General features: G+C 60.1%; 1 protein-coding gene across 1 annotated transcript; it reads right to left on the bottom strand.

Moving 5' to 3' along the window:
- Positions 1-59: 59 nt before the first annotated feature.
- LOC103533480 (protein Niban 2-like) lies at positions 60-26,087 on the bottom strand. Its single transcript, XM_030461349.1, is given in 15 exon segments — positions 60-2,059; positions 2,062-2,315; positions 2,779-2,890; positions 3,002-3,109; positions 3,932-4,048; positions 4,505-4,660; positions 4,852-5,039; positions 5,457-5,619; positions 7,093-7,197; positions 7,282-7,397; positions 8,286-8,453; positions 8,811-8,916; positions 9,016-9,144; positions 11,541-11,671; positions 25,985-26,087. Coding segments are annotated over 15 exon segments (2,868 nt in total). The 5' UTR covers positions 26,040-26,087; the 3' UTR covers positions 60-1,099.
- Positions 26,088-27,771: the final 1,684 nt, after the last annotated feature.

The raw sequence follows: 27,771 nt of genomic DNA, 5'->3' as shown, positions 1-27,771 counted from the left end.
TTTCCATTTTATTATTATAAGCATATTTTTAAACATTTGTATAACTTTTTATATATATATATAATAAAATATCCTGGAAGAGACAGGTTTTTAAGATCCCAAAGCAAGGCACTCTGGGGGGGAGGGGAGGGAGAGAGATTCTCCCCAAGTGGGTTAGGCTGGGCACCCCCCTTTAGAGGCAGAAACAGTGGCACCTAAAGTAGAGGCGAGGGTGGGGGTGCTGGGCTCTGCTCTGCTGCACCCCTGGGTGCTGCCAGCCCATCTCTGCAGGGTGGGGGGCCTGGCACAGCCCCCTCCCCAGGGTAGGCAGGGCTGCCCCAAACTGCTGCTAGGGCACCAGGTAACCCTGGAGCCAAAATCCTGCCAAGCCCCAGAACCATAGGAACCATCCAGGCAGGGTGCTGGGGAGCTCCAGGGGGTCATGAGCTGAGAACCCTGTGCTGGACAGGCAAAGCTGGGACATGGTGGCAGTGCCACCTTCCCTGCTAAGTTTTCATTCTCAAATCCCTGCTAGAAGACCCCAGGGTGAGGGTGGCTGGGGGTGGGCAATTGGTGCTGTGAGCCCCCCCTGGCTGCTGTGAGCCCCCCTCTGGTGCCATGGCCCCAGCCTGCCCCAGCTCTCCCTCCCCCCCGGCAGCACCCGAAGCCACCCAGTGTCACCGTGCCCCTGCCCCCCATCACATTTTCCATCCTCCCCCCAGCTGCTCCCAGCACCCCTGGGTGGTGCTGGTGCTGGGCAGGTTCCCAGGAGACCCCCCCAGGATTGGGGCAGGGGGTGACCCCCCCAGGACAGCCCCTGACATTTGTGCTGGGTGGGGAAGTGGGGGGGCCAGCTAAAGCATCTCTTCAGTAGAAAAGAAGAAAATAAGGCAGAAGAAGGACAGAACAGAGTGCAGGGGCTGCCCTGGGCTGGGGGGGTGCCCTGGGCTGGGGGCCTCCCCCACACTGACCCAATAGGACCACTCGGTGGCTGTGGGCAGCCCCACACAGCAGCGGGGACCTCCCCGGCCAGGTCTGGGTGTTCCCCATCCCCTCCCTCTCCATCCTCTTCCCCCGACCCCAACAGGGGGGCCAGTCCATGGCAATGGGGGGCCCGGGACTAGAACTCAGTCTGCACCCCCTCACTGCTCTCTGTCATGTCGGGGGGGGCCACCTCCTCACCCGTCTCCTTGTCACTGGGCTGGAGGCAGCTGGTCCCAGGGGATGGTGAGGGGACATCGGGTGCAGGTGACGCTGGGGTGGCGTGGGGCACCTTGGCCTCGGGGGGGGCATTGGCTCCGGGTGTGGGTGGTGTTGGTATGGGGTGCTGCACGCTGGTCCCTGATGGGACAAAGGCTCTGGGCAGGGGGGATGGTGGCACTGAGGGCGCTGGTGGCATGGGGGATGGTGGCACTGAGGGTGCTGGTGCAGGCTGTTGCAGGACCTGAGCTCCAGGGACAGAAGGTGCTGGTGCAGGACTTTGTTCTTCAACCCCTGATGGGCTCTGTGCTCCAGGGACAGGGGGTGCTGGTGCAGGACGTTGTTTTTCAGCCCCTGGTGGCCTTTGGGCTCCAGGGACAGAAGATGCTGGTGCAGGATGTTGTCCCCCAGCCCCTGATGGCTGCTGAGCTCCAGGGACAGGAGATGCTGGTGCAGGACTTTGTTCTTCAACCCCTGATGGGTGCTGAGCTCCAGGGACAGGGGGTGCTGGTGCAGGACGTTGTTTTTCAGCCGCTGGTGGCCTTTGGGCTCCAGGGACAGGAGATGTTGATGGAAGACTTTGCCCCCCAGCCCCTGATGGGACTTCAGCTCCAGGCTCAAGCGATGCTGGTGCGGTCCCCTCACCTCGGGGGGGGGACACATCAGCTGAGCCACCCCCTGGTGCCACCGCCACCTCCTGGATGTCCCCGCTCTCCTTCCTGCCGTCCGTCCCGTCTGTCCCGTTGCTCAGCCGCTGCTCGGCACCATCCCCCAGGCTCTCCATCGCCAGTGCCTCCCGGATCACCTCCACCCCATCGGGGGAACTGGGTGGTGCTCCGGGCTCCTCCTCCTCCTCCTCCGGCTGCCGGGGGCTGCAGCAGCCCCTCGCTGCCCACCCCCCCCATAGGGCAGGACGCCCTCCTCATCTTGGATGACCGACACCACTTGCTTAGCCCGACGGCGCTTGTCGGGGGGGGGCTGTGGCTGTGGCTGTGGCTGGGCCCCCCCGCTCTGCTCCTCGCCCCAGTCGATGGGGATGCCCTCACCCAGGAGGTGGAGGTTGGGATCGCTGTTGTGCAGCACCATGCTGTCCCGGTACAGGTTGTGCTTCCTCTGCACCGCTGCCTCCTTCACAGCTTTGGGGGAGAAGGGAGACAGACCAAGAAAGAGGGGGGGTCAGATGAGGGGATTTCAGGCTCCAGCACCTCTCCCGTGCCCTCCCTTTGGGTGTAGGGAGAGGGGGCTGGAAGTGGGGAGGAAGCTCAGCAGGCCCCCAGCACTCTGCAGGGGGTCACCCCCTCCTCCTATGGTTCTCCCAGCACCGATCATGGGGTCACCCCCTCTTCATACATCCTCAGAACCCTGCAGGGGTTCACCCCCTCCTCATAAAGCCCCCAGCACCCTGCATGGGGTCACCCCTCCTCCTGTGATCCCCCAGCTCCCTGTAGGGCATCACCCTCTCCTCTGGTCTCCATCATGGGTGATGCTGAGCCCAAGCTGGGTTTACACTGACCCTGCCCAGCACCCACCACACCACCCAGGGTGCTGGAGCCCCCCAGGGCTCACAGCTGAAGGGTGTCCAGGCTCCCACGACCTTACCCTGCATGATGTCTTTCATCACTGACTGCAGCACAACCTCCTCATACGTGTTCTCCACCAGGATGAAGTTGGCAAAGTCCTCAAAGATCAGCTCCTGGAACTTGGCTAATTCCTGCCATGGGGGGAGAAGCAGCTCAGCCCGGAGGGGTGAGAGGGGAGGGATGCTCCAGCCCCTCTGGGGGGTGTGTGTGATCCTTCCCCCCCCACACTTTGACCTTCTTACCCCCTTGCAGGTTGGTGCCAGCTTCTTCAGCAGGAAGGGGATGGTGATCTGCAGCAGGGCCTCTCTGAAGAACTTCTTCCTCACAGTGCTGCTGTCATAGTCGTATTTCTGCAGGAGATGGAGGTGCCCCAGGTCAGGGTGGGCTTGGCAGCTGCCCCTGCCTATGGGCCACAACCTCCGCAGAGGCACGAGCAGGTTCCTCTGCCCCTGGAACCCATCTCTGCAGCCAGTCCTGAGGGTGTCTGAGCCCAGGTATGAGCCAGGTCCCTGCAGCACTGCCTGCAGAAGGGGTTTTTGGGCCCCTCTGAGCCATGGTGGCTTTTGCAGTGATGAATGTGGTCAGAGGGGACCTGGCTCCTCCAGGTGTTTCCCACATCCCAGCAAAATGCCTGAATCTCAAAAACAAAGGTATAGAATCACAGAATCATCTGGGTTGGATAGGACCTCTGGGATCATAAAATCCAACCCTTGATCCACTCGCCCTGTGGTTCCCAGCCCATGGCACTCAGTGCCACATTCAGTCTCTTCTTAAAAACCTCCAGGGATGGAAAATCCACCCCCTCCCTGGGCAGCCCATTCCAATGTCTGATCACCCTCTCTGTAAAGAATTCCTGCCTAATATCCAACCTAAACCTCCCCTGGCAGAGCTTCAGCCCATGGCCTCTTGTCTGACAGATAGAGCCCAACCCCCCCTGGCTCCAACCTCCTTTCAGGGAGTTGGAGAGAGTGATGAGGTCTCCCCTGAGCCTCCTCCTCTCCAGCCTCAACACCCCCAGCTCCCTCAGCCCTTCCTCACAGGACTTGTGCTGGATCCCTTCACAGCCTCCTTGCTCTTTCCCAGAAGTATTTCCCCAGAAGCCCTTTATGAAAGTGGTTCCTGTCCTCTTCCCAGGGACCCTTTGCAGTAAGGCCACCAAAGACCCCCCTCACCTTGAGCACCCTCTCGAGGATGCGCTGGATGGATTTGCACAAATCCTCCTTGCCCTGCAGCTTGCCCAGCTCCTGGTGCAGCAGTGTCTCAAAGGTGTACACAGCATCATCCATTTGCTGTCAGCAGAGGCAAAAGGGTCAGGGGGACCCAGGGGGATGGGCAGGGGGACTTTTTTGGGCACTGCCACCCCAAGGTGAGCCTTCAAGTTCCCCGGCATCCCAGCGTGGCACCCATGGGCTTCACCCTGAGGAGCAAGGGTGCTGGGGGAGGAGAGGACCCACAAGTAGTTTGCACCTCTCCCTTTGACACCGTGCTCCAGGTTGGGCTGAATCAGACCCCAAAATTGGGGTGTAACACCCAAGCCTGGGTGCTGAGTACACATTGGAGGGGTGCCCTGAGCTGCTGCCCACCACGGGGTCCCTCTCAGCTGGGCCTCCAGCCTGAAGGTGATGGCCAAACCCAGCACACATGAAGGTGCCCAGACAGGACAGGGATGTCCGGGAAGGTCCCTCAGACTGTCCCAGTCCCGGCTCTGCCCAGGAGGACATGGGGGGACCTCAGCCCTCTCCCACCTGTCTCATGTGGATCTGGGCCCTCTGCTTGAAGACAGATGTGCTGGAGACATCAAAACGCTGCTGAAGCCCCTCCAGTTTCAGGTGATCCATCTTTTCATAGCATGACTGCATCTTGACGGGGTGGAAGGCCAGGTGGGACAGCTTCTCCATGTACTGGGGACAAAGCTGAGCTCAGGAGAACAGGACAGCACAGCCCCTCCAGGCACTTGGGGCTGGGACATGCCAACCCCACCGGTTTCATCCCATGGATATTCTCTGCCTGGGGTTCCCTGGGTGCTGCCCACACCGAGGGTGGCAGCAGGGCTGACCCTGACACCCCCAAAGCCACCAGCACCAGGTCTCACCTCTGACAGCTTCTCCAGGCCACCTTCATTGATGACGTTCATGTTCATGTCTGTCACCTCCTTGAAGAACACCTCCCGCACCTCAGCAAAGCCCTGGCTTGTGGGGGTCATCAGGGCCTCCAGGATGGAGGGGATGTAGGGCTGGACATGGTTACGGACACAGATCTCTGCTTTTGGAAGGACAAAGGCTGGGCAGAAAAGGGGGGGTAAGCATGGTGAGACTCCTCTTCTGCCTTCCCATCAGGTCCTAATCCCACCCCAGGGAAGGGGACCTGAGCCTCTCCCCAAGCTCCTCCAGGAGAGGTCTTACAGAACAAGCCAAAGGGTTGTACTGAACCCACTACTGCCCCCTTGCCTTGGTGGAAAGGTCACTGCCCACCTTGACTCCCACCTTCTGGGACAGTGCTGGTGAGGATGGGTCCATCCATGGCCCCAGCACCCTGGCCAACCCCCCCAGCTGCTGGCATCTCCCCAAGGATTCCAGGCCACGCTGGTGGGAGCCGTGCTGACCCCCAGGAACAGCCACCCCTTGGTGACTCAATGATGACACCATGCCAGGAGCTGGTCCCAGACACAGCTGCACCCATGCATGTCCCCACATGCACCTCGGATCTTGCTGGCCAAGTGCTCCTTGGAGGTGATGATCTGGTCCATGTCTGTGCGGATGGTGCTCTCCATCTGGGCCCTCTCCTCCTCACACTTGGCCATTGCTGCATCATACTGGGCCTTGGTCTGCTCATAGACCATCCTGTAGACAGCATCTGAGATCTGCCAAGAGAGGGGAGGGTGGTCAGCTGCCCTCCCCCTAACCACTGCCTTCAGGACCCACCAAACCCTCACCCAGGTCCTGACCAGACCCCTCCTCACAGCCTAGCAGGAGACTTCCCCACCAGGCTCCCCCCAGCTGGGTGAGATGAAGTTCCAGTGGTGCAGAAGCTGGTTCCAAGTGGTGAGATCCATCAGCCCCAGCTGGGGATGCTGGTGGTTCAGGGGTGCTGGTGGTCTGGTCAGGAGACCCCCTGGCCCCATTGGAAAGCTGTGCCCTGCCCCCCCAGCCATCCCGAGGTCTCCAGAGCCAACCCCACGAGCAGGACAGAGCCACTGGCTGAGGCTTCCCCTTCACTTTACAGCCAAACACAGCGATTTGGGGGCTGGCAGGAGACAGAGCCGTGTTCCCCCTCCCCTCCCTAGGGCTTCCCAGCTTGGCAGCTACAGAAAAAGCCGTGTTTGTGGTTGTTCTGGGTTTTTATAGACCTCTCCAGCAGCTGGGAGCCTGGTGGTAATTATCTCCTGGCTTTTCAGGTTTGAAGCAGCAGCTCTGCAGAGCTCTGGGTCTCTCAAAAGGCTGGATTTAGCCAAAGCTGCTCTAAAAATGGTTGGCTAAAAATATCCAGGACGGGCCCTGCTCCAGGGCTGGGCTTCCTCCCGTTGGCGTCCCTCACCCCAGGGACTCGGCAGTGCAGGCACGGGCACATGGAGGAGCTTGGAAAAAACAGGGTGGAGAATAAGGATGGATTCTTCTGGGGGCCACAGGGAGAGGGCATGGGTACAGATAGCTGGGGAGGGGCTTTTTGCAGAGGGTGTAGTGAGAGCACAAGGGGAACAGCTTCAAACTGGAAGAAGGGAGATTTAGATCAGAAATTAGGAAGAAATTCTTTGGGGTGAGGGTGCTGAGCCCCAGGGTGCCCCCAGAAGCTGTGGCTGCCCCATCCCTGGCAGTGTTGAAGGTTGGATGGGGCTTGGAGCACCCTGGGCTGTGGGAGGGGTCCCTGACCATGGCAGGGGGTTGGAATGAGATGATCTGTAAAGTCCTTCCAACCCAAACCATTCTATTATTCCATGACTCCATGATGCTGGGGGCTCTGATCATAGAATCCCAGAAAGTGAGGGGTTGGAAGGGACCTCGAAAGATCCTGGAGTCCAACCCCCTGCCAGAGCAGGGTCACCCCCAGCAGTTACACAGAACACATCCAGGTGGGATTTGGATGTCTCCAGAGAAGGAGACTCCAGAACCTCCCTGGGCAGCCTGGGCCAGGGCTTCCTCACCCTCACAGGGAAAAAATTCTTCCTGATATTTACACAGAACCTCCTCTGCTCCAGTTCATAACCATTGCCAGGAGAAACTGATCCCTAGCTGATGGCCAGGAGAAAGGGTGGGCACTGAGCCTGGTGGGAGAGTGCCCTCCAAAGCAGGAGGGCAGGTGGGAGGTGATGTCCCCCCCAGCAGCCCCAGCCCCACACCTGGATCCAGGTCCTCTGTCGCTCCTGAGCTTTGCCCTTCAGCCGGGGGCCGATGTTGCTGCGCAGCTCGGGGAGCAGCTCCTCCATCACCAGGTTGCTCAGGACCTGTGAAGGGAGGAGGCTTTGGGTACCCTGCTCAGCCCGCACCTCCCACCCCCTCAACCACCCCAGCCTGGTCCTGGTCCCCACCTGTGTTTCGGTGCCACACAGCATGTCCCAGGTGCCATACTGCTCCTTGGACTGGCGGTACATGCGGATGGCATCCGTGAAGGCTGGAGCCTCCACTTTGGAGTCCTCAGAGATCCCTGGGGAGAGGGGTTGGGAGGAATTGGGGTGTTGGGGAGGGAGAAGGAGGAAACAAGGGGCAGCCCAGCTGCTTGCTGCACCCCAGACCAACTTTGCAGGGGTGACCCCCATACCCTCAGAGCCAGGGATGGCACCAGCACTGGGGGTCCCAGCACAAGCCCTGGTCTATAACGGGGGGGGGGGGGCAGCAGTGGTTGGGAGGTGCTCCTATGCTGCCCACAGGATTGTCCCCTCCAGAACCAGACCAGGAGCACAGAGGCACCCAGGGGTTCAGCATGATGGGAGGGGTGCTCATGGCTCCCCAATGGCATGTGGGGACCCCTGTGATCCCCAGTGTCCCAGTAGGATGGGGGGGTTCAGGGCCCCCCAGTGATGCTGAGGGACCCAGGTGCTCAGCAAGTACATGAGGAACAGGTACAGGAGGACAGGAGGGGCTCAGCAACCCTTGGTGCATGGGGCCCCAGGGTTTTGGTGACCCCTAAAGGTCCTGCAGGGGCTCAGTGACCCTCAGTGGTGCAGAAGGCCCCCCGAGCCCACCAGCACCCCAGGATGGAGTGGCCAAGGGGGTCCTGGAGGAATCAGGGGGCTGCAGGGAGAGAAGGAGGAGCAAAGCAGCTGAGAGATGTTGGGGTGGGGTCAGTGAACCCCTGGAGCTGGCAGCAGGGTCCCCCCCATCCCCTGCTCACAGGGATGTTGGAGATGTTCAGTGACACCCAACATCTCCCCATCACTTCCTCCTCTTCATCACCAGCCCATCCTGTTTGGCCCCCCAAAACCCAAACCAAGCACCCCAAGGGGGTCTCCAGCACCCTTTCTGCAGCACAATGATGCTCTCCCCACCCCAGAGCTCCCCCTGTGCCCCCCTCAGCCCCAGCCCAGCCCCTCACCGTTGTTGCAGTGCCGCACGCAGTCCTGGAACACTGCCCTCCACTTCTCCTGCTCCTTCCCTGTCATCACACAGAAGTAATAGTGCCGGGCATAGGGGTGCCAGAGGATGAGGGGGAAATCCGTGGGGCACTTCAGGATGGGGGATTGTCCCGACTTGGGTGTCACACCTGCAGAGGGGGAAGGATGCATTGGAAGAGTGGACGGGGCAGGAGATGGGATGGTGGAAGGTGGCAGCAGCTTGGGGCAGCTCTCATGGACACATTTTCCTTCCTTGCCTGGTGACCTGAGCAGCAGACACCTCACACTGCACCCTATACCCCATGGGGGAACAGGGCTGTTCTCCTTCCCTACAGCCCTACACCCTCAACCACCCCTTCCAGAAGGTCCAAGGGGATGCTACACCCTACACCCACTTTTTTCTTGCCCCCAGAGACACCCACATCCCCAAATCACCCCTTGCCAAGCAGCCCCGGGGTGCAGGGAACCCCAAGCATCCCTCCTGACCCCACAGGCACCCCACTCACCAGGGAGGCTGCTGTTCACCAGCTCCAGGTACTGCTCCACGGAGGTGAGGACCTTGTAGCCAGCACTGTTGATCAGCACACGGGGTGCCAGGTCCCTCTCATAGGCCTGAGCAGAAAAGAGATTGTCCTGGATGATGGGGACCACCACAGCACTGCAGAGATGGGGTGTCCCATGGGGTGGGGATGGGTGGGTGATGCCCCTCACCAGTTTGTTCTCATAGAGGACCAAGCCATAGTTGTGTGGCACCACACAGAAGCGGTTCCTCCACTTCTTGTTCTCCTCAATGTACTGGAAGAGGTTTCCTGAGTAGATGACATGGTCCTCCAGAGGGACCTGTGGGGAGCAGACACGTGTTGGGTGCCCCAGGGGGAGCAGGAAAGGGGGATGGGTGGGCAGGCTCCATCCCAGGGCTGTGCTTTGGCACGGGGAGGTCAGCAAGGTCCATTCGAGGTGTTCTGGGTGGGGTTTCTCATGCTAGGGCTCTGCTGAGGGTCTCCAAGTTCACCTCCTGTAGCTCTGCACATTTTGGAGCCTTCATGGGTGCATCTGGGTGACAGCTTCAGGGGGTTCCCCATCCACAGCCCTTGAGACCCTCAGGGGGGCTGCTCACCCAGCAGCAAGGTGGATGCTCGTGGTGGTGGTCACAACTCCATCCCTGGGAGATGCACCCAGCTCAGCTGAGGGACAGGAGCATCAAGTCGGAGCAGAGCTCTCCAGGAGCTCCATCCAACCTCAACCACTGCAATTTTCCTGGCTTGGGTCAGGCAGGAGCAGGTGTGGTGGTGGCCATCAGCCTGAAGGTCACAGCAGGGTGTGGGGCAGAGGCAAGAACCAAGCCCTGCCCTAGCTTGGTCTCCAGATAGGACATGGGACCAAGAAGCCATCCCAAAGAAGCCACCACCAGATGATGCTGAAACCTTCTGGACTTGCTGGGGAAGCAGTGCCAGGACCAGGCTGAGGCCATCCCAGACCCTTCCAGCTGAGTAGCCCCTGGCTCCCCAGCCCCCTCTGACACCATCCCCAGCACAGCCTGCCTGAGCCAGCCAAGAATTCAGCCCAAGAATTTTTATGACCCCGGGAACATAAACAAGAGCTGAGAGCTGTGGTGAGGGTGTGAGTGTGGAGCAGCCACCTCTCCTGCCATGGCCACCCACCACCACACCCCGCTGTCTGGGGGGGTCTGAGAGCAGTTAGGGTCAGCAAACAAGCAGAGGACACCTCACTGCTCCCTCCTGCTCTGGAAGGGGGGACGAGAAAAAAGGAAGCAAGTCCTGATGGGCTGGGAGATGGTGGAAGGGATGGGAGCCCCAAGGCCACCAGCAGGGACAGGGACAGAAAGGTGGGATCAGCTCCAGGAGATCAGCATCTCATCCGAGGAGAATCAGCCCTTATGAACCTGCTGACCCATGGCAGGGGGTGAGGGGGTGGAGGTTTATTAAGGAAAGAAAATCCAAGCTGAGCTCCAACATGGGACAGGGGCACCCTCAGCTCATGGCCATCAGATTCCCAGGGTCCCCAACACAGCCATCCCCTCCTTCCACACCTTCCTGGCCCTGGGGAGGCACCACCCAACCCTGACAAATATTTGGGACAGGCAGGTATGTGCCAAATTGCTGGGCTGGGCTGGGAGGAGGCTGGGAGCAAGGTCTGGGTCTGGATGGGTCAGCTCTAGGGCTTGGCTGGAGGAGCTGTCAGGATGGGCTGGGGACACCTGGGCTGGGGACACCACGAGCAGACACTTTTATCCCTTATTGTCAGTGCTCTTGCTCCTTGCTGGCATTTCAGGTGACCCACCCAGCTTCAGACCCCAGCCCAGCTATCCCCAACCTGCCCAGCAGGGCTACCAGCCCCTGGGATGGCTGCAGGAGCTGCCCCCCCTGCTGAGACTGCAACAATAAAAAGAAATAAATACATAAAATGTATTTTAAAAACCCAGCCCCAGTGCTACATCCCAGCTGGACCTGTTGGAGGACAGGGAGGACACTACCCTGCTTCCTCCTGACATCCCCAGCTTCTGGGCCACAACCACTCCACCATTCTGAGGAGATGCTCTCCCAGCTCCTCACACACAGGTCCCAGCAGAGTTTGGAGCCTCAGCATCTCCTGGTGGCCCTGCCAGCCCCCTGGCAGAGGACAGGACATGGCTCCTCAGGAATGTCCTAGTTACACCCTGGTGTTTCCCAAGCCTTGCACGGTGTCCCTGACCTCCCCACCTCCCCGCCGTTCCTCAGACATTCCTGGGCTGCAGCCAACCTTGAGCTGGAGGTACCCCAGGGGGCTGAAGGCATCTGTTCCAATGCCCCCACCATGGGCAGGGACACCTCCCACAGCCCAGGGTGCTCCAAGCCCCATCCAGCCTTCAACACTGCCAGGGATGGGGCAGCCACAGCTTCTGGGGGCACCCTGGGGCTCAGCACCCTCACATCAAACAATTTCTTCCTCGTGTCCAACCTCAGTCTCCCCTCTGCCAGGTTAAAGCCTTTCCCCCTCATCCCATCCCTCCATGTCCCAAGTCCCTCCCCAGCTTTCCTGGAGCCCCTCCAGGCGCTGGAAGGTGCCCTAAGGTCTCCCTGGAGCCTTCTCTTCTCCAGGCTGAACAATCCCAACTCTCAGCTCCAGCCCTTGGATCATCTCCGGATTCTCTCTGGACTCTCTCCAGCAGCTCCTCGTTCTCCCCTGGGATGGGTGCTGGATGTGGATGGAGGTCCCTGCCAGCCCTGGGCTCTTACCTTGCGGTGCAGGAGCTGTGCCTGGGGTCCCCCCGTGCCCTCGATCTCATAGCGGACGCTGTTGAAGAGCGCGACCCCGAGCTGGTCCCGGTAGCAGCGGCAGAACTCCCCCAGAACCTTCCCCGTCCTCTCTGTGGGGGAAGCAGAACCGGGTCAGGCTGGGACTGACCCCACCCCGCCCGACACCCTCCCACACCCACCCCACCCCCTCCCCTTGCCCCCTGGTGCAGGGCCACACCCCCAGCCCAGATTTGGGGTCAGGAGGATCTTTTTTTGGCTTTTTAACGTTAATGCCATGGATTCCTCTCCCCAGCAGGAAATTCCTGGCGTGGAGCTGATTCCGGCCACGCTGACGCCTTCCCGTGCCTCACATGGCCCCCCTGGACCCCCCGGACTGGGGGGCAGCCCCCTCCCAGCCCCACTCATCACTCACACTCACCCCACCCCAGCAGTGCCACCCCACAGAGGCTCAGTGGGGACACAGAGGCAGCAAGGAGAGGATGGATCAGCCCCCACCACAGTCCCCGTGTCACCCCCACCCCCCTGAGCCAGGCAGGGACCCCCAGCAGGACCTCCAAAGCAGGGGGGAGCTCAGGGTCCTGCTGGGAGAGCCTGAGCCCACTGGTGGCCACAGCACCCTACACAGGAGGAGATCCCCTCTGTCCCAAAGCAGCACCCTGACCCACAGCACCCTGACCCACATGGAACCTTTCCCCACACACCCTGACCCACATGGAACCCTGACCCACAGGAACCCTGACCTCCCCCCTCCCCACCCCATCTCAACCCCACGTTGGGCTCCAACCCCACGAACCCCAACCCAAAGCACCCCAGGCCCAGAGATCACCCCCACCCCCAGCACTTCCTCCAGCACATGGATCCCTCCCCCTTGGAATTTCACTTTCAACTTTGCCCCAGAGCTTGTGAAAAGGAACAAAAAAAAAAAAAAAAAAAAGCAAACAAAAACCCAAAACAAAACAAAAATTGAGTCTCCTCCAACTATTTCTGACGACTCAGCCCCTGCCAGAGGGAGGGGGGTGGATGGGGTGGATGGGATGGATGGGATGGATGAGATGGATGCTGTCTCCACATCCCCAGCGCAGCATCCCACATGATGCTGGGGGGGAGGGGGAGAGGGGCGCTGGGGTTAGGGTTTCCCATCACACACACCCCCCCCGAGCCATGCTGGCAGCCAAGGTGACACAAAGGGACAGCTCGTGGCAGGGAGGCTGCAAAGCCCCGGGGGAGGAGCAGCTCGGATCAACAATGCCACCCGAAGAGGGGATAGACAATCCCCCCACCCCAGGAGCTGCCAGCACTGACCCCCCCACTGCAACAGCAGCAAATGTGCCCCCCGGTGCCGCGGCTGGAAATCCCTTAAATTGAAAATAATAATAATAATAATAATAATAATAATAATAATAATAATAATAATAATAATGATAATGATAATGCCATAATTATATACTATTATTATTATTACCATCATCATCCCTATTTTTTCTTACAGCACAGGAAGAGACCCCTGCTCTCCTCCAGCAGAGCAATTCCCCACCATTTTGCCAGTTTCTTCTGGAAGTGACCACACCCTGCCCCGCCCTGCCCTGCCCTGCCCCGCCCTTCTGTCGCGACTCCCAACTGTCGCAATACCGGTCGGGGCTGAGAGCTGAGGTTTGAAATGGACATTTGGAGGTTTTGTTTCCTTTCAGTTCATGGGGAAAAAAAAACCAAACAATCAAACAAAAAAACCCCAAAAAACAAAACAAAACAACAAAAACCAAAACCAAACAAAAAATATAAAAAAAAAAAAAAGAAAGAAAGAAAAAAAAAGGAGCCACCACCACCCCCCGTCCCCGGGGCTCATTCTTTGCTGATTAGCGGGGGCTAATTAAGAGGGCTTAATCAAGGGGAAAGCAAAAGTCTCTGACTTGCAGGCCCTGAAACAAAACCTTTGCAGTCAAATGACCGAGGTCACCACCTCTCCCCACCATGGGGTGCAGGGAGGGTGCTGGGGGGGCACCGATGCTTCCATTGTCCCAGCAGCTGCCATGCTCAGCCCCAGTGGGACCCACAGGTGCTTGCGCGGTGGGGCAGGGTGTCAGGAGGAGGTGACACTGGTGACAGTGGATTTGGGAAGACCTAATGGTGGATTTGGCTCTAATGGTACAGCTGGGATTTGCAGGAGAGCAGAGGATGGCAAGCGCACGGTGATGATGGAAGTGGGGGCCATGAGCCCCCCTACAATAGCACCCACAGTCCCACGTGGGGACTGGATAAGCCCCCCTACTGGTTCCTTCACCAGACTGGAAAAAACTGGTGGTGCTGGGAGCTACTGAGAGCAGCTGAGGCTGCCCAAGTCCCTCCAGGAGCCACTTGTCCATCCAAGAGCTGGAGGGGTTGGGGACTGGTGACAACCCAGGGACCTGTGTCCCGTGCCTCCCCTTCAGCCCTACACACTGGGGAAAGGGTGGGATGGCCACCAGAAGATGGGGATGGCCACCAGGCAGGTGGGGTCAGTCCCTAAGAGCCAAGGTTGTCCCCAAGCAGCCAGGGCTGGCAGAGCAGTGCAGGCACCATCCCATCCCTCTGGTCCCCGGGGAGGAAGGGGGGGGGAGCCACCAGCTCTGTGGTGGCAGGAGCTGAGTGCTGGCACCTCTGATCAGTTTATCTGTCCCCCGTCTGTCCCCATGACTAAGCTGCACATGGTGGCTGTGTGCTGAGATAAAGGGGCTCTGCTGTGGCCAGGGCTGGATGAGGGGGGCTGGGGACATCCCAGACACCAGGCAGAGCCCCGAGGCCAGGCTGGACACCAGGCTGGGTGGGATGCTAGGAACAAGGAGCTATGGACACCAGCTCCACACCCGCAGCCACGCTCCCCAGGGACCTGCCCACACTCCCTGTCACCCACTCAGGACCTGGGCATGGAGGGCAAGCAGCTCCTGTGGGGACAGCCTGGCAGGGGACAGAACAGGCAGCACAGGTTTGCCCTTGTCCTGGGTGATGCCTGTGGCTTCTCTGGGTGAAACCAACTCCTGATCCAGCCCCTGCTCACCTCCCCAGCTGGCCGTGCCACCACAGCAGTCACCCAGCTCAAAGCAAAGCCAGCACCATGGGCAAGGGCTGGCTGGGGAGGCAGAAGCCTTGGTGGCATCAGGGTGGACCCCCAAAGGCAAGCACAGGAGGTCCCAGCCCTGGTCCAGTTTCGGTCCCTTTGAACTCCAAAAGCCATAGCAGGACACCCAAGATGGCCACATCCTGCCTTTGGAGGCATCTCAGCACCACCACACAGACCAAGGCATCTCCAGCTCTTCTCAGCCCCATATAAGCAGGGTCAGTCCCAGCTCTAACACTCCTTAGGAGAAAGCCAAGGACAATAAAAGAGCCATGAGCTCCAGGTCTTGCCCAGAGACCTCCTCACCTGGAGAACACCTTGTCCACATCCTCCCCTTCACCTGCATCCCCCCTCCCAGGCATTCCCTGGTTTGCCATGAGCCCACAGGAGCGTGTGTCCACAGCTCTTTTCCCTCATTACCCTCAAAATCATGTGAAAATGAGAGGGAGGCTTTAAATAGCCCCGGCTGTGGGTGGTGGAGTCAGCAGATCCAGCAGTGGGGGGGTCAGACCCTGCCCAGGTTTTGCTGCAGTTTTCTTGGCCCTCACCCAGCAGCCATGCCCCTCTTGCTCCCCAAGGGGGGGAACAGCCTTGTGGAACCATTTGGGCTGGAAAAGAACCTTTCAGCTCATCCAGTTCTGCTGGAGGAGGAGGAGGGTGGAGGAGAAGACACAGCTGTGACCTCTGGAGGTACCTGCAGGATCAGGGCACAGCCCAGAGGGGACAGAGTCTGATGGGGACAAGGAGATGGCTCAGTCCAGGTGGTTCCCTGGGGCTGAGCTGCATCCTCTGCCTGGGGGATCCCGGGATCCCAGCTGCATCTTTCACCAGGGATGCTCAATAATGCACACACATACATGTGCCCACACACAGACATGCACAAACAGACACCCACAAGTATCCACATGCCCTAACACACATGCACACACCCTGTGCACACTCCTGCCCACAGCCCATCTTGCAATCCCCAAGCCACGTGTCCCTCTCTCCTGTCACCCCCTCCAGAGCACCTGCCATCCCTCCCAGGTTACTTTTTTTTTTTTTTTTGGGGGGGGAGGGTGGGTGAGGGGGCCTGACCTTCCCTATTAGCAAACCCATCACCACCACCCTGGGTTTGTGCAGTGGAGCTGAGTGGGAGCTGGAGCAGCAGCTGGGTGTGGGATGCCACAGGGATGTCTCACCAGAGGCAGGGAATGTCCCCCTGGGCTGGGAAAAAAAAAATAAAAAAAAAAAAGGACAAAAAAGCTCATTGAAGCAGAACCCCCGGGCCGGCTGAGCCCCAGCCCCCGCACTGGTGATGAAACCTCTCCTGGCTCATTTCCCCTGGTCCCCAACCCTCCCCGGGACAGCCTGACTCAGAGGGGACACAGGAAAGCCCCAGATTCCCCATTTCTCCCCCCCAGCCACCACCCAGGCATCCCGTGTGTCCCCTGTCTGTCCCTGTGTGTCCCCTGTGTGTCCCCTGTTTGTGCCCTGTCTGTCCCCTTGCTGTGGCAAGGGGGTGGTGGCACCAGGAGGTGTTTGCAGGGCACTGGAGGACACCAAGTCCCTTTGCAGGCTGTCCCTACCCTGGGAAGGGTCCCTCTGTGCCATGACAGCAGGAGGACACCCCTGGAGGACACCCTGCTGGCAGGGGACCCATGAGGAGCCTGTGGTGGCCCAGCCAGACTCCCCCAAGCTGCTGGGGAAGGAGTTAATTACTCATTAAACCAGTAAATAATTAGCTACTGGGGGAGGGGTGGGGGTTGGGGACATGTTCAGGTGGGTGGTGCAGGTTCCCAACAGCCCGAATGGGTGGCAGTGACAGGGACATCCAAGGTGCCACCAGCCCAGCCACCCCACCCCTCAGGGAAGCACGAAGGCACAGGAGCTGACATCTCCTGGGGCAAGGTGGTGGGACACTGCTCACCAGGACTGCCCTGTGGTGTCCCCAGACGTCCCCAGTGTCCCATGGTTCCCGTGTCTGGTGGGTGAGGGGTAACAGAGCCAAGTGGGATGGGAAGCAGGAGGATGAGGATGGGAATGGCCATGGTGGGACAGAGCAGGACAGGCACAGCTGCCCAGAAAGCCACCCAAGTGCTGAATTTCCTACACGGACCCTGTCTCTTCCACAGCTCTGGTCCTTCAGAGGGGGAGGAGGATGGCTCTTCCAGCAAGGGAAACTGAGGCCAAAGCCACCACACAGAGGTCAGTGCCACCAAAGGGTGTCAGGGCCATCCCTCACGGCGGGGCTGGGGGGTTGCCTGTTGCCCCTCGGCCACCCTTGTGTGCCCCAAAGCCTGGGGGTAACCACAGTGTGTCCTGGTATCCCCCCAAAAGGTGCACACTGGGGACGGGGTGCACAGCAGGGACAGGGTGAAGGGCATGGGGGGGGTGGGGGGCACCCAGGGATGGGGTGCACAGGATGCTGTGGGTGCTTTGGGGTGCCCAGCACATCAGGAGTGGGGTGATGAGCCAGCAGCACCCTGTGACCCCTGAGCTCCACCAGCTGTCCATGGACACAGGTTGTCCCCCTCCATGTCCCCCCACTGCCATGCCACCAGCTGGCCCCCCTCCACACCGGGCTCATCTCTAGGATGTTTTGGGACAGGCAAGGTGACAGGGCACAGGATGGCAGTGACAGCCAGCAGGAGGGACAGTGCAGGAGGTGCCACCATCAGCAGAGCACCAAGAAGAGCCAGGAGCTGCTCCATGTCCTTGCAGGGAGCCGGGTGAGCACCCAGGGGTGAGCACCCAAAGGGTTAAGCCCCAGCCGGCTGGTGAGGGTTTGAGGAATTGGAATCTGATTTCATTTCCACCCAGAGACACAAAGTCCTTCCCAGGGGCCTGACTCAGCCCGGCTCAGCACCTCTGCAGCACCCTGGCACGGGGGGGTCCAGCACTGGGGATGCTGGGGTGGGGGGGGGGAGAGGTTCGGTCACCACTTTCCCATCAGGTTTGCAGGGTGGGTTTGTTCCTGACCCAGCAGGATTCCTAAATCCCCCTCTCCTACAGCCCAGGGGAGACAAACAGGGAAAAACAAACTGAGGGGGGGAAGGAGGGAGGGAGCAAAGGGACAGTTTCTTCCCCAACCTCCCAGCACCCAAACCCACCCCAACCCAACCCCGGGATGTTTCTGCTGTTGGGATTTAGACGGAGCTTAACCGGGACAAAGGCTGCTCCCCCCAGCCCGCCCTCCCGTTCTTTATGCCCCCGGGGCACAGGGGCAGGACAGGGATTGCTGCCTGGCTCCAAAACTACTCCAAAAATCCACCGGGAGTATTTTCTGCTACAAATCAGCTCAGAGGCACGGGCTAAGCTGCAAGGGGACGGTCACATCCTGCCCCCCACCCCACTGGGACAGTGCTGTGTGGTTTGGGTTGGAAAGGACCTTCGAGATCATCCATTTCCAAACCCCCCTGTGTGAGCAGGGACATCTCCCACCATCCCAGGCTGCCCTCTGACTCAGGGCTTTGGGGAAGAGTGGGTGGGCAGGATGGGGGCTGAGTAGCAGGAAGGGATGATGCAGCCGAGCTCCGGAGAAACAGAAACCAGCTGGGCCCAGGAGCGAACCGGTTGGTCCTCCCGCCCTGCCCGCGCACGGCTCTGCCCCCGGATGACTCAGAATTGCCCGTGGTGCCAGCTCGGGGTTGGGGCACCCCTTGGGGACAGGGCCCGGCGAGGTGGCACCCTTCACCAGCACCCTGCGGCATCACTCATGCCCTGATGGGGCCCTGGGGATGTCCCGGGGATGATGCTCAGGGGGGCTGTGTCCCCCCGCCCCATCCCCCGGCAGCACCCAACTCCCCACCCAGCCGAGGTGGTTGCACCTCACATCAGTGATCCTCAGAGCAAACCGACCTGCAGGAGGAACTGAGGCAGAGCACAAAATCCAAGGGGACAGAAAAGAAGGAGCACATTCTGCAGCAGCTCCTCAGTCTACAAAGAGCCAAAAAAACCTCCAAAACACCCAAAACAACAACAACAAAACAACCAAACAAAAACCAAACAAACAAAACCAAAAAACAAACACACCAAAAAATAAAAACGTTCAACAGGGCTCTCAACCCCCGCACCAACTGCTCCTATTCCCCAGTCCCAACCATGACCCAAACTCAGCCCTTCATCAGCCTCGATCCTTCGGCTTGGGGCTACATCCAGCCCAGAGGCTGAGGGGCTGGGGTCTGGCTCGGTGCTCTCCCGCAGCCTGGATGCCGACCTCCCCGCTGCTCATGGGAACAAAGCTGCTGCTGCTGCCTGCGAGGAATGTGCATGTGAGAGCAACAAACAGCATGCGGGGCCTTTGAAGGTCTCTGGAGGAGCTGGGCAGGGTTGGACCGAGCCCAGCACAAGGTATCAGCCCTGAACCTCCCTGCCCAAACAGCCTCCGAGCGATGGGGGCAGGAGGAGAACCTCTGCTGCCCACCCAGCCCAGCAGGGTCCAGGCGAGACCCTCCTGCCCTATCCCTCCCCCTTTCAGCAGCCTTGTCCTTAGGGATGATGCTCCAAAGTCACAGGGTGCAGGTGCCCACCCTATCCCAAACCCACCCTATCCCACAGTGCCATCTGCTCAGGGACACAGGAACCAGGAGGGGTGGTATCACTTGCAGGACAGTCAAGGGATGTCCCATGGGCAGGGAGGTGGCTGTGGGGAGATGAAGAATCCACACTGAGCAGCTTGGCTCCACCTTGCTACCACCTCCCAACCCCACCCTGGACCAGGACCCACTGCCCTCATCCTGGCTGCAGTCACACAACACGTCCTGTGTCCCTTGGGGTGCCACCAGTGCCTGGTTAGGATGGGGAAGAGCTGCCCAACCCTTTGGTGCTCACCCGAGGACAGGCACTGACCCACAGCAGGGTGGGACCCAGTATCACCTCTCCCCAGATAAGCTCTCACTGATCCCTCAGCACTGGCCCAGCAGCATTGCAGCTGCCCTGGCATGGTGCCACCCTCACCACAGCTCAACCAACACTGGTGACACTGATGGGTGATACTCCAGCGCCAGCACCCATGGGGCACCCACAGCACAGGGGGCCTGAAAGACCAGAAGGGTCCCCCAGGCCAAGAGGACAGATCAAATTTGGGCATCTCCAGGTTTCTCGTGCTCTGGGGACAGCAGGGTTGGGTGGTCCTTGTAAATGTCCCAGTAAATGCTTCTGCACTTGACAGAGGACAAGAAGCCATCCCCCTCGTGTGCCCCTGTGCCCAGCCCCAGGGAGAGGAGATGACCCTGGCAGCTCTCCTCTACCGAGCTGGTTGGTGCCAGCAGGAAACCCAATCCAGCAACAGGGAGGGGACAAAACAAAGACTTTTATGTCTGACAAAAAAAACCCCAACAAACCAACCAACAAAAAACAACCAAAACCCAAGAGGTATTTGAACAAAACATCCCTGAGCCTGTTCCAGGTTCTGGGCAGCCCCTGTTGCTGGGGGGATGCCTGTGCCTGGCTCCCCTGTGAGGCCTCCACCTGCCCCATGGTGCCCATCCCACACCATGACCCCCAACCCTGCTCCTCCCTCCCCACAAGGGACAGTGGCCAGGCCAAGGGTGGCCATGGGCTCAGTGTCTCCCCCAGCCAAGGATGCTCCAGGAGCACCATGGCCCCTGGTGAACCATGGACACCCCATCCTGGTGGGCACCTGCCCCATGGGGGCACAGAACACCATTGGGGTCTTCCTCACTGTGGGAGGGTTGGCAGCAGCTGGCAGAGCAAAGCAGTTCCCAGGCAGAGGCAGGGATGCTCCCAGGTGTCCCCAGGGCAGGGATGTTCCTTAGGTGGAGGCAAGGTCTTAGGTGATGCCCTGCATGTGTCCCCAGGTCCTCTGCCAGCTCCAGGGCATCCATCCCTGCTGCATAGGGACATCCCATCCTGGGGACACCCAGAGCAGAGGGGTCTGTGACCCCTGGAGCAGCGATGGGTAGGGCACAGAGAAGATCTCAGTGCTCCACTAGCCAGAGTCAGGAGCTGCACTGAACGCTGCTGCCCTTTCCCTTAGAAAAGGGGGAAAAGGTGGAGTTTTACTCCTTCCTCCCCCTCTGCTCTGGGCAGGCTGGGAGGAAGTCTGCATGTGAGGAGCTGCTCTGCTCTGCTCTGCCCCTTCCTCTCCTCCCGGTCCCCTGGGGACATCCAGGTAAGGGACAAGGCCCTGGGGCTGGGGAGGGGGCACAGCTGCTGCTCAGGGACCCCACAGCCACGCACTGGGGGCTGCAGTGATCCCTTCTACAAGTGGATGGTGGGACCAGAGCTGGGTCCTGCAGGAACAAAGTGGGTGCTGGAGAGCTGGTGTTCACCTGCCTTCAAACCTGGCCTCCTCCATCTCCTGTGGATGGCTATCCCTGGATCCCTCCTGCCCTTCTGTGTTGAAAAGCTCCAAGGGTCTCCAGGGTCCCCCTCCATCTTCCCACTTGTCAGGAGCAAGGGCAGGAGAGCTGCTGGCTGGGTGGTGAGCTGGAGCCTGGTCATGGGGTGATGGGATGGGATGGGGTGGGATAGGGTGGGTGGGTCTGACATTGGTCCATCCTTCCCCATGGGCCAGCAACAGATCCATGAGGCCAGCTGCAGGGTCAGCCCATAGGGACCCCCCCACCCATTGCATCCCCCTGGACCAGGTTCTATCTCTGAGCTCTGCTGGGGGCTGTTTTGGTGACTCTCCCCATGCCCAGGGAGCACCTTGGCTGTTCCCAGAGTAGGGTTGGACCAGCAGCACCCTGGCTGTGGCAGGGCCATGGGTGGGAGCCAGCAGCTTGTTGCAACCTGCCCTGGGGCTGAGGCAGAGGGATGGGAGCCCTGGGTCCCCAGGAGGGTGGGACAGAGCTGACAAGGGGTGTGCCAAGAGGCACCCAGCCTCCCTGGGCTCCCAGCCAGATGTTGCGGAGATCTGGGGGTAAGAGGGAGGAAAAGGCTTGAGAAATCCCAGCTCTTGGCTGTGCTGCCCTTGCTGGGTGCCTGCAGTGGGTTTGGAGGTGTTTGATCCTGCAGTTGGAGGTGCGAGGGGGCTGTCCTGGTTTGTGGCGTGCTTTTCTCTCCCTAGGCCGACCCGAGGGTCCAAGAAGAGCTCTCAGCTGTGATGCTGCCTCTATTCCCCCAAGGCACAGCAGGGATACCCTCCCTGCCTGCCCCAGTTTGCTCAAGGCAAAGCCTTCAGATGAGCCCTTGCTGGGGGAGGCAGGGAAAGCCCCCCCCCCCCTACCTGGGAGGGAAGGCTCCCACCTCCTGCCACCTCCAGGGGGAAGGCACAAGAGGCTTCCAGGGCTGTCCATGTCCCCTGCCCCGACACGCTGGCTCCCAGCGAGCCCCATGTCCCGACACGACGGCTGCAGGTAAGCCCCAGCTTGCCAGGATCAGCCCTTCCCTGCTGGCAGGGAGCCCGGGCATGCCAGGGGAGGGCTTAATTTCACCACGAAAAGAAGACACACACACACACACACACACCCAAACACACACACTTGGTTAGGAGAAACCCCATCTCCAGCACGGAACCCTCAGAGCCTCCCTGCATCGCTCCTCCCCTCGGGCTGGGTGAGAGTTTCAGCCTCAAGGACCAAGCCCAGAGCACCCACCACCTCCCGTGCTGGCCGGGGTTGAGCTGTGGCCACAGCTAGGAAATGACTGTCACGCTGGAGGAAGCCACAGCAAACCTCTTCCTACTGCCAGTAGCCTCCCACCCCCCCAGACCCCATGGCACATCACTGCCAGGAACCTTTTGGGGTTTACCAGGCACCTCCAGACCCAACTCCCTGGCAGAAGGATGCTCCTTGGTGGCATCAGGGATGTGCAGCCACCAATGCCTGACAAGGGGTATTGGAGCAGAAGGGCTGGGGGCTGGCACTGGTGGCACCTCTGCCACCACAGCGTGGGCTGGTGGTGTAGGACATCCCATCCCAAATTAACAGATGGTTTATTCAGCAATCAACGGGCTGGCAGCTCCCTGGAAATGCCAGGAGAAGATGTGAGCTCCACCCAGGGACCCTCCCTGTGCTGCCACCCACCTCCCCATCCCTCTGGCCATGGAGGCACCAGGCAGGTCCTGCTGTATCCCAGGGCTCTCCCACCCACAGGGTGCCCAGGACCACCTGCTCCACGGGGCAGAGCCACCCATACTTCCCCTCAGCTCCCTGGGGAAAGGGTCTATGGGGCTGGGATGCAGTAGGGAAGGAGTTACTCCAGCACAAGGGAAGAGCTCCATGCAGGCCCTTGCTGAGGCCACTGACTGCCCCAGACCCAAGGTACCCAGTGACACCTTGGATGTCCCTCAAGCCCTGGAAGGACTCTGTGCTGGTCACGTTCATGTTCCCAGATGATGGTACCCATGCTGGGCATCCTTGCCAAGGAGGGGGGCAGTCCCTGCTCCAGCACATGGAGCAGCTCTGGAATAACTCCCAAGCCACATTTGGGAGGAAGAGGAGGAGGAAGGCAGCTGAAAGATGTTGACAAACAAGCTGGGCGACTCAAGCCAGGATCATGTTTGAAGCAGGGTGGCAGAAGGAAGTGCTTCCCTGCTGCCCCTGTCACCACACCTCTTCAGGACCATGTGTGGTCAGAGAGACCCCAAGAAGAGTGATGGATTCCCCCACTTTGGAAAGTTTAAAGTCTCAGTATTACAGAGTGCTGGGACATCTCGTATAAACAATAATATTAGAAGGATTGGACCAGATGATCCTTGAAGTCCCTTCCAACATAAACATTCTATGATTCTCAGACCCCTGGAGACCACCCTGGTGTAGATCACACCCCCATGGCTGTCCTGTCAGACCCAGAGCAGGGGAACATCCCCAGTGCTGTCAGGGATGCTGCCTGCACACCTGCTCAGGAGGAAAGACCCTGGTCCTGAGACACCAACATGACCTCTGGGAGATGTTGGCATCAGCCACACTTGCACAGGCTGGGAAAGGGCACGGTACCGTGGCAGGGGGCCTGAAGCAGAGAGGACCATGCCGTGCATGGCACGGGAAGGCTTTTTGCCACTTCCCTCCTGCCTTTGCCCCACCTTCTGTGCTCAGAGCTGTGTTACGAGCAGGGGGGAAGGATCTGGTCCAGGCTCTCACCATCAGCATGCCCAGCCTGCCCATCAGCCACCAGGACCATGGCCAAGCCCAGGCAGCTCCCATCCCTGCTTCCATCTGAGGCCACATCAGCCTGGGCAGCTCCTCCAAACTCCCCACAGTTGGGAGGACAAGGGGGTAGAGTTGTCTGAGGGGTCTGGAGGGGCCTGGATCCCTCCCCAGGCACCAGCAGGAGCAGCAGCAGTGGGGAACAGGCTGAGCTGAGCAGGAAAACCCGGAGTTTTCCCCGCCCGCAGTGCTTTGCATGCCTGACAGCAAGTTGTGCCTTGCCTGCTGGGTTACAGCTGCCCCTCCCAGCTCTGGGAGCTCTTCTCCCAGCCAGGAGCCGGCTGGAAATGTTCTTAGTGAACCCAGTAAGCTCCAGTCTCTGCCAGGGAGGTGTCCCTGTCTAGGTGTGGGTCCTCCCTACTCACCCCAGAGCTTCGGCACAGCACAGGACACCTACCAGCCCAATCTCCAGAATCCAGTTTCACAAGATTCTGATTTTCCCCATGAAAACTTGTTTGCAGCCCACCCCCCCTCCTGATCTTGGGTTGAAACCCCTTGGACTGACAGCTCAGTGCCTGCCAGGGTGCAACAATCCCTCCTGGCCTTGCTAACACCTGATTTCTGGCCCAGCAGAGACAGAACTCCCGCAGAGGAAATCCAGCTAGGTTTTTCCTTGTTATTCCTTGGGATTAAGATCACAAACCCTGGATGGGGAGCAATCTCTGCACAGAGAAGCAGCAAGTTAGAAGTCGGTGCTTTGGACCCACAGGTGCCTGCAGCCAGGACCCGGTGGTGTGGCCTGGTGGATCAGCAGCTCTGTCCCACGAAAACCCCACGGCACATTACAAACTCTCCTTCAAAGCTCTCAAAAACCTGCTGGCGTCCTGTTCGGCTGCATACCACGTAAGCATTCCTGCCAGCCCGGGCCTGGCAGCCATCAGATGGGCTCCACTGCTCCCCACCAGACACCCACCCCGTGCCTCGGCACCGCCGCAGCTCTGCCACGGCTGCTCCATCCACAGCAGCTTTCCCACCCCCCAAAAAAAAACCAAACAAACAAACAAACAAAAAGCCCTTGTGGAGAGGGGAAAAAAGGGACTTCATGGTTTTATGGCGGCGATGAGGGAAAGATACGGCAGAGCCACCTCCAAATCGCCGGCACTCCCCGAGCCCTTGAGCTCGCCGCAAAGCGCACAAGGTCCAGCCCGAAGCCGGCCCAGTAGGTGCGGCTGTGCGGGGGGGTTGTTTCACCCGCCCGGGAGGAGGGTTTGCCAGCCTGGGGAGCTGAAACCCAAGCCGGAGCACGAAAGGGCTGGGAGGTCAAGCCCTGCCTGCTCGGGAGCCCCCAGGGAATGAACGCGAATGATGTAAGGCGGCTCCGGGGGAAGGATGGGGAGGAGGGGGGCACAGCACCCCGACGGAGGGGTGACCCCACTTATGGGGGTCAAGCATGTCACCCGCAGGCACCAATTAGCGGCCCTGCCCTCGCTCTCCCTCGCACAAACCCGGGTCTGTCAAGCCCTAACCCCGCGTCTGGCCATTCCCAGACAACACCCACCAGACACCCTGTGCCGGGCAGACACTCCCGGACAGCCGGGATCTCAATAACCACATTGTCACTCTTCCCTGTCCCTCGGTGACAGGGGGACAGCAACCCGGGGCAATCCTGGGGCAGCCCGGGGGCTATCCCAAGGGTCCCCCAGGCGTTCAACCAATCCTTCCCTCCCACCCCAGAGATCTTGGGGGTTTTATTTTTGTTTTCTCTTTGAGAAATAGTTCTCCCCCGAACTATTACGGGGGAGAAAGTCGATCTATGGGCGCGGCTCCGGTAACCCCCGTGCTGCCAGGACCGGCTTGCCAGCATCCCCGCGGAGCCCGGCTCCCCTCCTTCCCTCCCCGCAGCCCGGGGAAGCTCAGCGAACCAACTGCGCTCCCCGCAGCCAACACAAACACCCCCGGCACAACCCAGCCTTTCATTTGGGAGGCAGACAGGCACCTCGGGTGTTCCCCCCCCCCCCACACACACACACACATACACACACACCCCCCGCCCTGTGCCCAGCCAAGGGGGATAGGCAAAAAAAACAAAAAAAAAAAACAACCCACAGCGAAACTGCAACGTAGGGGAAAAACAATAAAAAAGAAGTTTGAAGTCCGGGAGATGAAAGGAAGAGCAGGCGCGGAGGGCATCACGGGGTGTGTGTGGGGGTGTGTGCGTACCCCAACCCGGACTGAAGAGAGGGATGGGAGAGGCCGGTTGGGATAAAGGGGAGTGGGAATCGTGTCCCGGAGCTCACCCGCGATGTGCTGGCGGCGACCCTCGTCCAGGTGCGTGGAGACCACATCTCCCATGGCGAGCGGAGCCGGGCCCGGAGCGGCAGGAGGAGGAGGAGGCGGAGGAGGAGGAGGAGGAGGAAGGCAGCGCCCGGGGCGGTCCGGCAGCCCCGGCCCCTCCGGCCTCCTCCAGACACTCCCCCTGCCCCGCCTCACTTCAGCTCCCGGCCCCTGCCTGTGTATGCCCCCACCCTTCCCTTCACCCGGTAATTAGCTGTTCTAATTTGCTCGCTAAAGGATGGGGGAGGTTCGTAGAGAACGGTTCTGCCCCCCCAACCCCCCCCCTCCTCCCTGCTTCCTCCCCAGCCCGAGCAATCCCTCCAACCCCGCACAGCATCGCTGTGCCCCCCACCGCACACATTGTGGGGACCACCCCGCTGCCCCAGAAACCGGTGCCAGCCGAACCACCTCGGCTTGGCACCGGCCTCCCCCGCCCCTGCCATTGCTTCACGGGGGATTGCAACACCCTCCTCATCATCCCCCCCCCTCCCCACGTTCCCACAATCGCACTCATGCCCAGGCCCCGCCAGCCTCCACCCAAGGCGGGGAGGGGGGGGCGTGGGAGCCGGGTGGGCAGGGGGGGGGAGGCAGGCGAGGGGCCCCAGTCCCTCCCCAGCCTCCGGGCAACGTGTGGGAGAAGAGCTTGGAAAAGATGAAGTTGCCTTCAAACAGTCTCTCCGGCCACTGATTTTGGAACAAGAGTTGTTTGGCCTCCATTCTCCCACGGTGGGGGAAGCCAGGAAGGGGTTGGGATCTCCCAGTTCAATCAGTATCGCTGGCTAGTTCAAAGTGGGATAATGGACCAGTAACTCTCCAACAATCCATCTAAAATCTCCTCGCACAAGCTTTGCCGGGGCTGAAAATTGCCCCGGTGAGATCCATGGGGATCCATTGGGGGTGAGCTCCTGGACCTGGAGCTCCTCAACCAAGGAGCGAAGCTGCCGAGGCTGGGGAGCTGCAGGAAGCGGTGGGAAAAGCTCCTCCTTCCTCTGCTCTTGCTGCAGCTCCTCTCCCAAGAGCAACAGACGGAAACAGCCCTGGCAGGATTCTCCTTGTGCTGCTGGGGCAGGATCCGGCCGGAGGAAAAAGCCTTCCCAGAGCCCTGGGCACAGACAGCAGCTGGGGTGTGACTAAGGGAGGAAGAGGAGGAGGAAGGAGGAGGACGTGGCAGAGTGACCAGAATGTTCAAACTGTTCCCAGCTGCTGGGAGGCCCCGGGGACTCGCTGTCGAGGTGGATCCATGATTTGGGATAGCTCTCATCTCTGGATGCTTCCAGGCCACTGGGAGCTTGGGCTGGGTAAAGCTGGGCTCAGGTTGTTTTAAGTCCAGGCCATCCAGAGTGGAAACGGCTCCGAGGTTGTGCCGTGAGTCTTTTCCTGGGCTGGACTGTTTACTCGGCAGCAGGAGGGAGAGAGGAGTGGAGGTGGCCAGCCTCGGAGTGAGGCATCCTGTTTATCCTGCCTGAAATAGCTCTTCTTGGCCAGCCGCAGGCAGCCAGGATGGGGAAGGGGACAGGAGGTTGCTCACACCTCTCCCTGCCAGCTGCCACCAGCCCTGCCCCAAAACACTGCCCACCACCCACCCCGCTCAGCCGAGGGGCTCTGCCCCCCCACCGTGCCAGGGGCCAAGCATCCTCCTGAGCAGGGAGGGATGCAGGTGCTCCCACGTCAGGATGGGCTCTGCTAAAGCTGAACACTCAAAATGAGGCCAAAAGACATCAGGACATCAGCTGGTGTCCAGATGCCACCC

Source organism: Calypte anna, chromosome 17, assembly GCF_003957555.1.
Source record: "Calypte anna isolate BGI_N300 chromosome 17, bCalAnn1_v1.p, whole genome shotgun sequence".
Lineage (NCBI taxonomy): Eukaryota > Metazoa > Chordata > Aves > Apodiformes > Trochilidae > Calypte > Calypte anna.
This window is presented reverse-complemented; position numbering and strand designations above follow the sequence as displayed.